Source organism: Abrus precatorius, unplaced genomic scaffold (genome assembly GCF_003935025.1).
Source record: "Abrus precatorius isolate BTA unplaced genomic scaffold, Abrus_2018 Scaffold8, whole genome shotgun sequence".
Classification (NCBI taxonomy): Eukaryota; Viridiplantae; Streptophyta; class Magnoliopsida; order Fabales; family Fabaceae; genus Abrus; species Abrus precatorius.
In genome coordinates this window covers 8,949,671-8,962,329 of record NW_020874428.1, presented here as the reverse complement: position 1 = coordinate 8,962,329, position 12,659 = coordinate 8,949,671, and the positions used below count along the sequence as shown (strand labels likewise).

General features: G+C 30.0%; 2 protein-coding genes across 2 annotated transcripts in view; both read left to right on the top strand.

Annotated features, from left to right (window-relative positions):
- LOC113845890 (nuclear pore complex protein NUP205) overlaps positions 1 to 559 on the top strand; it is a 45,637-nt gene extending 45,078 nt beyond the window's left edge. Inside the window, exons 43-44 of the mRNA XM_027473569.1 lie at positions 66 to 198; positions 383 to 559. Coding sequence (XP_027329370.1) covers positions 66 to 198; positions 383 to 466 — 217 coding nt within the window. The 3' untranslated portion in view covers positions 467 to 559. The remainder of the gene's footprint in view (positions 1 to 65; positions 199 to 382) is intronic.
- An 8,870-nt stretch (positions 560 to 9,429) lies between these two features.
- LOC113846021 (2-alkenal reductase (NADP(+)-dependent)-like) lies at positions 9,430 to 11,076 on the top strand. Its single transcript, XM_027473814.1, has 5 exons — positions 9,430 to 9,714; positions 9,823 to 10,000; positions 10,209 to 10,375; positions 10,466 to 10,548; positions 10,630 to 11,076. Exons 1-5 carry the CDS (start codon positions 9,490 to 9,492, stop codon positions 11,006 to 11,008), a joined length of 1,032 nt encoding a protein of 343 aa, XP_027329615.1. The 5' UTR covers positions 9,430 to 9,489; the 3' UTR covers positions 11,009 to 11,076.
- The last annotated feature ends 1,583 nt before the right edge of the window (positions 11,077 to 12,659 follow it).

The window sequence follows — 12,659 nt, the reverse complement described above, 5'->3', positions numbered from 1 at the left end:
TGTCATTACATGTATCCCTTTTCTTTTTCTTCCTCTTTTAGGCTAATCTATCTATCTTTCGGCAGCTCTGATGCACTTGATTCTACCTTGTCTACAAAAACAATGACAAATGGTGCAAAGTATAATGTTCAACAGGACGTTGCTTTGTTATGTGGAAAATTAGTTCCTACTCTTGAAAGACTGGAGTTGCTGAGTGAGGTATGGGTCTCATAATAACTAATTTTTGTTAACATTTCAATGGTTATGTCAGTTCTAACTTCTATCTGCAACATTGTTATGTATTCAGCTGAGATCAAGTTTTCCTTAGATGAATATTGTTAGTATGCTTGCAAAATTTCATCGGAGACTAGAAGATGCTCATCAGTTGCTTTTTTCTTTTCAGGAGAAAGTGGGGCACAATCTCAAAGTATTCCGCAGATTAGCGACTTCTACCAAAGAGCTTGCAATTGAAAATTTGATTTTGTAAATATATTAAGTGTATCTATATAAAATTCACTGGAAAATATTATGAAATGATTTACATCACTTAACTATATATGAATTTAAATTATAATTTATTTATAATTATTATAATTTATAAAAAATAAGAGAAAATTTAATTATAATGGATTGAATTTAATTGCTAAAATTTATATAATGGCTATGAAATGTAAATGGAAAAAAATATATAAAAATTTGAATTGTATTTAAAAAATATATTTAAATTAATTATATATAAGAATTTGACATCTGATAATTATATGATGTTAAAAATGGAAATAAGATATTGACTGTAAATTGTATTTTATAAAATTTATTTAAATTAATTATATGTAAAAGTGGGAAAGTTGACTATTGAAAGTTAAAAGTCAAAAAGATGTATTAATATGAGAATATAATAACGTTACTAATATGACTACTGAAACTACTTGTTTAGTAAGCCTTATGTTAGTAATATGAGAATATAATAATGTTAAAAATAGCGTGCCTAAAATTATTTGGTTACTCATTTTTTATTATTACAAAGAATGTTGTAAAACATTTTATCTTGGTGAATCTTTGTATTAGTCAATTTGTAGTTAACTATCATTTTGCTGTTATTAACACTAGTTACCGTTTATGTAGTATTTTTAAAGCATTCCGTTTGTGCATTGGATTTAAATTTTTCATTTTTTTCACTACTAAGGTTAACTCACACCACCACTTATGTATTGTGATCAAACTTATTAATTGCATTTGAAAAATATTTTGTTCTTTTTCTTATGCTAGATTAGATTATTGCTCTATTAATTATTTTCCTTCTAAAGAAATTAATTTATACTTTAGAGTAATTTTAGAATTTTAATTTTATTTTGTAAATATTTTAGTTATTTTTTTTTTAGCTAAACATCCACATTTTGTTAAAGATAAATTTAGAGTATGGGATACTTTAATTCGTTATAACTCTAAAGAGAATTATAAGAGATTATTAATTCTATTCAAATATTTAATTAGTTTTTATAAAAATTTTGCTTCAAATTATTTTCAATAACGATATTTAATAGAATTAAACATTTTATTAGCATTTAACACGTTATTATTGAAAAGAATATTATTCTGTTAAAGTTAAATTATCTATATTATTGTAAATTATACTATTATATCTTTTTTCAATTTTTTTTTACATTGAATTTCACACATGCTTAGTAATGTCTTATGCAAATTTTTAGGTAAACATAAATTGACACTAAATCATTCAAATATCATATGCTACAATACTGCAACACAAAAAAAGATGTAATATATCTTCAATCTTTTATAATTACTTGATTCTAAGGTTATTTGTATTTGAACCTATAATTTATTTCTTTCATTTATGTTGATTTGAATTTTTTATAAATTTATTCCATTTTTGCACTAATTTATTAAGTTTGCTAATGAATTATGTTCTTAATGGAAAGTCTTATTATCTATCCATAATATATATTAGAATTTCTATTTGATCTTATATTAATATATTAATTTGTGGAGTATTGCAATCATTGCAATAGCACAATCTTAATACTAGAAAAAATCTTATTGTTTTTAGAGCTAGTTTATGAAAAGTTGTCTACTTGATAAATTTGGTTATCAACCAATCATTAGAGCTAATCTTAATTCTTTATCTTCTAAAGAATTAATTTTTTGTTGAACTCAACAATTCTCAACAATGTGACATGATTTTGCATATTTTCAACAATTTTTTTATTGATTTTTATTTTGATAATTTTAATTTTGTTGTTTGTGATAATACTTTTGTGGCTTTTGCCTATTTAAATAATTGGATTTCTTGTTAAATATTTTTCTAACCTTTCTATTTCATTTGCTAAGTGCTTTATTTGGGTTGAAAACCTAAGTTATGGCAAGAGAGTCCATTATTCTTTGATGAACTAGTTTCTCTTCTCATAATTGATTTTGTATTGTACATATTTTTAATAAGTTTCAACTATTATATTATGTATTTGACCATAAGTCAATTACTCATAAAGGATTGTCCCTCCCATAAATTTGTATTCTGAATTTTGTATGACCTTTTGGGCAAATAAAGGTTGAAGAGAAGCAATAAATCTGTCTTTTGCTACATCTAATAGTCAGTGAAGTAATAAATTATAACACATTAAATATAAGCTAAATGAAAGGCTCAGATTGAGTGTAAGTCTAAAAACTTACACTAGTGTGAGAAGATCTTGTTCATATATATATATATATAATATTCTTATCCAAGACTTATATCATTTGATAATGCTATGTGAATTGCTAGAAACATGTGAAGTGTATGGCTAACCCAATAACAAAATTTTCGTAAGAGAATTGGAGCAGGCTACCATTACACAAAAGATCTTTCTGAAGAAATTCGATTCGGAACTATGATATGTCCAAGGTCCAATATAAAAAGAATCTTAGAAGTTTTCCTTAACTTTGTCTATATTAACATACAATTCGAAATGCCTAAAATTTTTTAGAATAGGTCCGAGGCAAATATATAGGAGCATTTCAAGTGAGAATTTATTATTATGAGATGTGAGAGATATTAATAATGGTCATTGTATCAAATAAAGAGCTTAAATTTGATATTGTTACTCCACTATCCACTTTCTTCTATCTCTTGCCTCTTGCCATTATTAATGCCTCTCACCTCTCATAATAACAAATTTCTCTCATTTAAAATGTTCCTTACATATATATATATATATATATATATATATATATATATATATACAAAACACGTATGCAAATGTAGTAATCTAAGAAATTTATGTACTTGTTTGAACTTTATTTGTATTCTAGTTATTGAAATTTAATGGTTGTTAGATAAATAAAGTAAAATAAAATAAATGTGTTTTCCCTTTAAAAATTTGAGATAACTAGTCTAATCAAAATTAAAAAAAAAATGCATTGGTTTGATTTTAATATTATTCTTTAATATCATCATATGACTTTTTACTTCGATTTATTCAAACTAAATTACATACACCTTAAATGATAAGCAAAAGATTGTTCAAAAAATAAATTAAAATAAGTGACACAAATCAATTTATACCAATACTTTTCAAATAATTTAATTTCTTGTCACATGATTATTTTAAAATGTTACATAGCATAATATTTTAATTTTAACTATTTATGATCAAATTTAATGGTTAGGACAGAGAGAGGTTAAACGATGATTAATTTAGTAACCAATATTCTTTATACTATAATATTTTTATATAATAAATAATTTTTTAAATAAAATATTACTATCTTTTTTTTTTTACTCAAAAACCAACCATAAGGTTGCAATTTTTTTTAAAGGAAAAGAAAAAAAAGAAAAAAAAAAGAAAAAATTACAATATAAAATATGAGACTTCAACTTGAAGAAGTAATCTCAAATCTATAAGAGGTAAAATGTAACGCCCCGAGTTTTGTATTATTAATTAATCGTGTATTTATATATATATTTTTATTTTTATTTTGTGGTGTGTTGACTGATTTGATGGTGATAGGGATGTAAGGATGTGCCTTAGTTTAATAAGAATGTGTGTGAATACAGATATATACAAATGTATATATATATATATATATGTGTGTGTGTGTGTGTGTGTGTGTGTGTGTGTGTGTGATTGAAATTTGGATTGAAATAAATAGGTTAAGTCCTGGTGCAGAGCAATCTCGCTGTAGTGAGATAATCCTCGCTAGCTAGAGGTTCCTGGGAGGAAGGCATGTGACTATCGCCTTCTCGCTGTAGCGAGAGACGTCTCGTTGTAGCGACAAAGCGACAATTTATGGTGCATTTCTGGGTGCAGTCTCGCTGTAGCGAGAGAGTCTCGTTGTAGCAAGATTTTGAGGAAACCAGAGTGCAGAAATGTCTAAGTTTTTCGCTGTAGCGAGAGGGCGTATCGCGACCAGAGGAGTATTTGAAGGGTTAGGATTCGAGGAGGGGGTTATTTTCATGATTTCCCTCTCTCTCCTTCCCGATTCTCTCCACCCAGCTTATTCCGACCGTTTGGGACCCCTCCAAGACCGGTTGGAAGCTAGATTGAGGATCGGGGAAAGTGTTTGGAGCTCTTGGAGGTAAGTTCTATGGCTAGGGTTTCAATTTTCGTCCCTCCCTTTCATTTCCTGAGGTTTTCCTTAAGTTTCCTTGGAATTTCTGTGTGTTTTAGGGACGAAATTCGTGTGGGGAGCCGATTCTACTATTGTATCACGTTGGATCTTCATTTTTGAGGTAAGGGGAGTACTTTACTCTAGTTATCTTTGTTAGGAATGAGTTTATTTGAATGAATATAGTAATGTGATAGAAATAGAAGATTAGGTTATGTGTATTGATAAATTGTACGAATTGGGTTGAGTCTAGAGGTGCCTGACCTCTGGCATATTGTGTGGAATTGAGTGATATGCTTGTGTTGGTTGCCATTGGATGCAAGGAAATGATGTGTGTATGATAGAAATGTGATTGTGAATAGGTTGAGCATGATGTGTGACGATTGTGATGAAATGGTTGGTTGTAATATGAATAAAATTGTGTTGGCATGCCCTAGATTGAAATTTGAATAATGTGAATGGTTGAAAATGAGTGTGGATGGCATGTTGAATGAATGATGATGTGTTTGAGTGTTTGAACTATGACTGGTTCAGAGAAACACTGGGGGTGTGGAAGATGGGGACGGTAGTAATACCTTGGGGAAGAGGGAGGGAGTGGTGGTGACACCAACAGTGAGCGTGTGTGCACCATAGGCCACACACTCTCCTCCTAACTCGTACATGTTGTATCCATGGAGCGGGAGCTATTCGGGCGACCATCCATAGCATAACTAAGTAAGTCCCTGAGGTTGAGGGCATCAGGAATCTGTGATCACAGTGCCATAGTGAGCGTGGCTACGTGCAGTGAGCGCACGTGTGTTTGTGTAAATGCATGTATTTGTAATTGGTTGTCGGTGCAGTGAGTGCACCTGCATGTGATTGTTGTGTGTGCCTTAAGTGAGATAGTTCAGGTGAGTCTTATGCTTATTTGTGTGCTTATGCTAGAGTAGAGGACTCACCCTTACGCTTATTTTTCAGGTAACCAAGACGATTAGCACCGGGCCCCCTGAAGGAAGGATGAATGATACTACTATAGGACTTAGAAGTTTATTTTGGAAGTTTTAATGTATATTTGAGTCCTGTACCAAGCTATGAAACAAACTTGTAATCATTTCCTTTTAAGAACCACTTTATGAAATTGAGTTTTTGAACTACTTTTTGAATGAAAACCTCTATTTTGTTAACAGTTTTACGAAACTCATTTTATTTAGAAATTATAATTATAAGGTGTTATATAAAACCCAATTTTGGAAATTACAATATAAAAAAACTATCAATTTAACTAAATAATTTGTACATGTGTTGTTTTCACTCGGAGTGTCTCTAATAGTGATTCGTGAGTATTTTTTCAGCTAACTTTTTATTTTTCAAATGATATTAGCATACTTGTGAAAAAGTGAAATAATTTCTATTTGTGTCAGACTAACATTAATTTCAGGAAAGCTGAGTAGAATTTTAAAACTTGTTCAATTTTTAACTTAGTCTTAGATAAATGCTAAAATTATGGGATCCCCCATAAATATAAGCGGTTTTATGAGTCAGTTTTATGAGTTGTATTTTGTTTGTAAAAGTTTGGATACCACTATACCTTTAATTATATATTTTGTTTGCCACTGAAAAAAGACTTTTTATCATTATAACTATTAGTGCAAATAATTATAATTTCATCAGTTAATAATTGATATAATAATTAAATTTTTACTTTTTTTTATCATTAAACCATTAGCGTAAATAATAATGATTAACAGATACAATAATTAAAGATTAATGACACTTTTACTCGATAATAATTAGTAATTTATCAACGCAGACTCACTTTATTTGTATATATTAATCATAAATAAGTTAATAATTTATTTTTGACTCTTTCATTATAAATACTTATAAATATTTTATTATCAATGTTTTAAAATTAGACTGGATATTGAATCGGTCAGTAGACTGGTTCAAGGTTCAATGGTTCAACTAAAGTTGAACAATGGTTGAACTGGTGATATTTAAATAATATTGTTAATTTAAATAAATAATAACTTAAAAAACATAATATTTGTGACTACATATTAAAAATTAAAAATTACACATCATTATAAGTTTTAAACATTCAAAATTATGTAATACTCTTACTTTTGTTATTTATTAATATTGCATTTTATATTAGTTATTTATGCATATTATTTGAAATTAGGAGAGTTTTAAACGTGAGAGCTGTAGGATCTCTCGTTACAGCGAGACAAATCATCCAGGTTCTTTTGAGCGTTTTCCTTGTAGTAAGAAGTGGATAAAGAGGATTCAACAACCCTCTCTCTGCAGCGAGAGATTCTCGTTGTAGCTAGTAATTCTCGCTATAGCCAGAATGACAGACAGTAACAAAAAAATATTGTTTAATTTTTCGCTGTAATGAGAAAATGGCTCCTTGTAGTAAGAGATAGCTTGCTGTAATGAGAATGTCGTAAGTTGATGGCTATTTAAGAATTTTCAACCTAGAAAACTTGAGTTACAATCTAAGTTACGAAATTCTTGTCATTTTCTCTAATTTCTCACTCTTTTCCCTCGTAAAATCTCCCTTAAACCTTACTTAGGGATGGGGAAGGAACTTATCCACACAAATATTTTTAGGGAACAAGAATGATAGACTTGCAGAGAACCATTAGGTTGGTGTTTTGTAGATAATAGACTTAATTATGTATTTAGAGAGTGACAACGGTTGTATCACTATAAATTTATTGTAAATAATAAACTTGGTGATGTATTTACCTTAGAGATGAATATAGGGTATAGTATCCCTTTTGATTACCCAGCTAGTAGTAGGATTAATCATATGCTTAACTTGTGTGTGTGTGTGTATATATATATATATATATATCGAGGAACAGTCCAAATGCTAGACGTGGTGAATTACGTGTATACCTTTCATGATCATGACCAAATGGGTAGACCACGTACCTTTAACCGGGAGTTGGAGATTGGCATCGAAGTTGTGGCTGATTCTCAAGACCTCAAAGAATATGAGGACTTGACTGCAGAAGAACAAATAGAGATAGAGGGTTGGTTCAGGATGATGGTTAGGACCAAATCCTCAGTGTTTTGGACATAGATAAAGATTGCTCTTAAGACTTAATTTATTTTGACCTTGTAATAATGTATTCTAAGTCCTAATGTACTTTTATTAACCATTTGTAAATATTAAACTTTTGCACATAAATTAAATTCAGTACTTGTATACTTTCTATTATTTCAGTATAAGTGTGATCGTTAAGGTACAATTTATCTTTCCTTATTTTTAATACCTTGATAAATTTTGTGTATGAACTTAGTTACAAGAAAGTTTGAATGTTATTGTATATTCAAAATACCTAATTTATGATAAATTTATTTTATTATTATGCCTCATAAAAAATTATATATATTTTCAAATAAAAAATTAAGAACGTTACAAATTATACATAAAGTAAACATTATCTTAGTTTAATATTAAAAAACAATATCCACTAATGATAAAAATATTTAAAATAAAAAATAATCAAACATTATACTCAATCATCATAATATTTATTAAGGTTGAATTCATTAAATTTCAATATGTTAGTATCACTAGATCCACCACCGCTTCTACTTCCAAATTGAAAATCACTTGCATCTAACAAGGAAAAAAAACTTAGTTCTAATATAAATGTACGATATTTTACAATATGAAGCATATTGAATACAATTATAACTTTCATTATTTTTTTTTTATGATTCACCGAATATTGAAACTACATTATCTATATAAATAACATTCTTAATCTCAATATCATCAATACCAAACTTAGGAGGTGCTTCTTCAGTTACCCAAAAATCAACTTTGTCAATAGATTCATAGTCAAATATCAAATAATCAAACAACAAATTATTTATGCTAAAAAAGCATTTATAACCAGAGGACTGCCAATTACCATTTGGGCCGATTTTAACAGTTTTTGACTGGTTTTGTATGTAGATAGCTCTCTAAGTCCATATAGATTGGTCACTAAACTAGTTCGCTGTTTTCCAATTAAACCAACTGGTCTGGTTTGATTCTGACATCCATGGTTATTATGCATGATTAGGAGTGATATCTATTCTCGAAAAAAAAAGTAAAGATCATTTTCTATACGATGAAATACACTTATCCAAAAAGGTAAATTTGACATAATATACTATTTGATTTACTATTTTACAGTTAATATCGCTACGTAGAAATGACATTATTTTAGAAAGGCCTAATAGAATTTTAAAACTTCTTCAATTTCCATCTTAATCTTACGTAAACACTACTATTAAGAGACTTTTTTTTATTATTATACGAAGAGTTTTATGGCTAAAACAAATTTATGAGTTATATTTTAGATTCCTCTGTACCTTTTAGTTATATATTTGTTTGCCATTAAATTTTTTTTTTATCATTATAACCGTTAGCATAAATAATTATGATTATATGAATTAAAGATTGATGTCACACTCTTATCAGATAATAATTAGTATTTTATCAACGCATACTCACTTTATATATATTAATCATAGATAAGTTAATAATCTATTTTAGACTCTTTCAGTAGTATAATTGTATTCAAAATTCTTCTAAATCATTTTTTTTATACTCCTATAATCAATGAATAAAATTGATTCAACCTTTTTCATATATCTCTATTTAAAATTAAAAAAAAAATTTGTTATTGGCTTTAATCTCGTGACTAATCATTGTTCACAAGAAAAAGAATAACGAATTTGATTTTTTTTTTCAATTTACTGTGATGTACGGAAGAAAGAGCCTCAACGAAAACTTTTCATTTGTTGTTAATATTATTGTGGTGGCATTGCTTTGTCGTTTTATTCCTCTTCCTCTTCCTCTTCCCTTTGCTTACACAACACTGGGAGGTAGAATAGCAGAAGAACTGAGGAAGGTGAAAAATGGAAGTGGGCAACAAATACGCAGTGATAAAGCGTCACATTGAAGGAGCACCAGGTTTATCCAATTTTGAATTAAAAACTGAGGCTTTTTCTCTGTCAATTGCGGCAGGATCTGATGACATCATAGTGAAGAATCTGTATATCTCTGTTGACCCGTATCAAATTAACCGCATGAAGAGCAAAAGCCCTTCCCAGAATGTTATAGCGAGCATAAATCCAGGAGAGGTAGCAATGTAGAATTATTTTTTCACCAAGTATATGCTAAGTAATTGGTACTACTAAGTTTATGTTCATTGAATTTATTATGTAAGCATTTGTTTATTCACTTTCCAGCCAATTAAAGGCGCTGTTATTGGCAAAGTTGTGGCTTCTGGGAACGCTAAATTTAAGAAGGATGATTTGGTTATGGGAAGTTTCACTTGGGCAGAGTACAGTTTGGTTAGAGAAGGAAGCATAATAAACAAAATAGAGTCGTCTGAATTTCCACTCTCTTATCATCTTGGAGTTTTGGGTAATTATAACAGTTATCATTTTGCATCATGAGGCAAAGGATATTTATCAAATGCCAATGCAATTTATTTAGTCCCGATGAACAAAAAAGAGACAAATCTACCCTTTAATAGGAAGGCTACCCATGTTCTTTTAAGGTCAAAGTTAATTTCTGATTTTAATAAGTAAACATCAGTGACAGTACCTAAATTGCCCTTCTTTGAATGCAGGGATTAGTGGACTGACAGCCTATGTTGGTCTTTTCGAAGTGTGCAGACCCCAAAAGGGTGAAAAGGTTTTTGTTTCAGCAGCCTCTGGATCAGTTGGAAATTTGGTAGGCCAATTTGCAAAAGTTTTGGGTTGCTATGTTGTTGGTTGTGCTGGCAGCCAAAAGAAGGTGAGGTTTTTAGGAATTTACAGCCCTTTGGAACCTAACTTGGGCTTAATTCTCAACAAAAACGCCTAATCCATGAGTAATTTGTCATAGGTGGCATTGCTCAAAGAAAAGCTAGGATTTGATGAGGCATTCAACTACAAGGAAGAAACAGACCTCAATTCCACTCTTACAAGGTTTGCTAGTGATGGCAGATCATAAAACTCATGAGCCTATTTCTGAATTTAAATAGCTTGTTTTGTTTTATATTGTCTCAGGTACTTTCCTGATGGAATTGATATATATTTTGACAATGTTGGGGGTGAGATGTTAGAGGCAGCAGTTGCTAATATGAAAGCATTTGGAAGAGTGGTTGCTTGTCGAGTAATATCTGAATATACTAATGCTGGAAAGAGAGCATCTCCAAACATGCTGGATATTGTGTATAAGAGAATCACCATCAAAGGATTTTTAGTATCTGACTTCATCAATTCTTTTCCTGATTTTTTGGCAAAAGCATCACATTACCTTCGTACTGGCAAGTTAAAGGTTATTGAAGACATATCAACGGGTGTGGAGAGCATCCCTTCTGCTTTTGTTGCACTTTTCAATGGCGATAATGTTGGAAAGAAAATTGTAAAATTAGCAGAAGAGTAAACAAGGAGTAAAACGGGTGATGAGTAATAATATCTAAAATTTTATTTATTTCGTGTCTGCAAATTAAAAGTGTGCGATCGATGAACTTAATATTGTGTTGTTTGCCAAACTGGATTTAATGAAATATGTTTTAAATCTATATGAATTGATTGAAAATGCTTTGAAATTACAGGTGTGTTAGTTTGAATTTACATTTGAATAATTATAGATTTATATTTTGAAATATGTTGAAACACAATTCCAAATATGCTTTACACTCTTATCCTTAACACAATCCACAGTTCTATACTTTTTCATCCGCAATGTGGACCATAATATTTAGCTTAACGAAGAGAAGGAGCAAATAATTTTTTGTGTCAGCGTTCTTTTTAAAGATTAGATTTTGTTGTAGACTAATTCAAAGTATGAATTAGATTTGCTACTTAGTTTTGGTTGTTAGTTATGTGATGTACAACTCCATATATAAAATAGCTAAGAACACTTGTATTCTTTACGTGTACGTGATTCAATAAACATTTTAATTTATCACTCTCTCCCTCTGTTCTTTACAGTTAATTCATATTGTGTGCGTCTTTATTCCAACAGATTTGACATTAAAGCCTTGTGAGGTTCTGGGAAATTGAGATTAACAACCATGATTGAGAATGCAAGATTTCCGATGGCAAGAATTGGGAAAGATGTATTGTGTAGATGAAGGTTTTATTTAAATTTTAAGATGTGCTTGATATCATGCAGTCTAGCTATCAATAATTGGGTGAGAATCCCAGTGAGGCTTAGAGGGTTGGTTACAACTTACAAGGATGCAATGAAGAGAAATAACAAAGCACTATTCATGATTCATCACAATGTGGATGCAAGCATTTTTGATTAAATTTTTAAATTATCCACAGTGAAAAAAGCTTGGGACATATTATAGAGATTCTTTACTAGTGGAGAAAAGATTAGGAAGGTGTGTCTCTAGTTCTTGAGAAGACAATATAGTTTGTTACAAATGGAAGATGTAAAAGGGTAGCAGGTTATTTCAATAGGGTACTCAGTCTCACAAATTTGATGAAAGGATGCAGTGAGCTGATAAAAAATGGGATGATAATTGATAAGATCATGCGTACTTTGAATCAAAATTTTGATCACATCTGGTTGCTATAGAGGATTTTAAAGATGTAGAGGATATGAAGATTGAAGAATTTCAAGGTTCTTTATAGGCACAAGAAATGAAGTTAATTCAGAGGACTCAAGTGAGGCAAGCAGATCAAGCTCTGCAATCACAGGTGAAAAAAGGTTTTGAAAAGTGGAAAGGAAAGAAAGCAAAGAGAAAATTGTACAAAGGGAGTTGAGGTTCTAACAAAGACAAATCTAAGGTTGAAGATAAACCCGAATCTTCAAATAGAAGAAGGGATCTGGTAACAAAAGTAGCAAAAAGAAGCAACATAAGAGGAAGATTCAATGCTTCAACTATGGAAAATGAGGGCATTATGTTGATGAGTGTTGGCATGGAAAGAGAAAAGGAAAAGAGAAACAAAAGATGAATGGTCAAGAGGTAAATGTGGCACACGATGATTTAGATCCAATTCTTCTTATGGTTACAATCGATGAAGGAAACTCTCCTTCTGAATCTTGGTATTTAAATATTGGATGCTCTGATCACATAGCA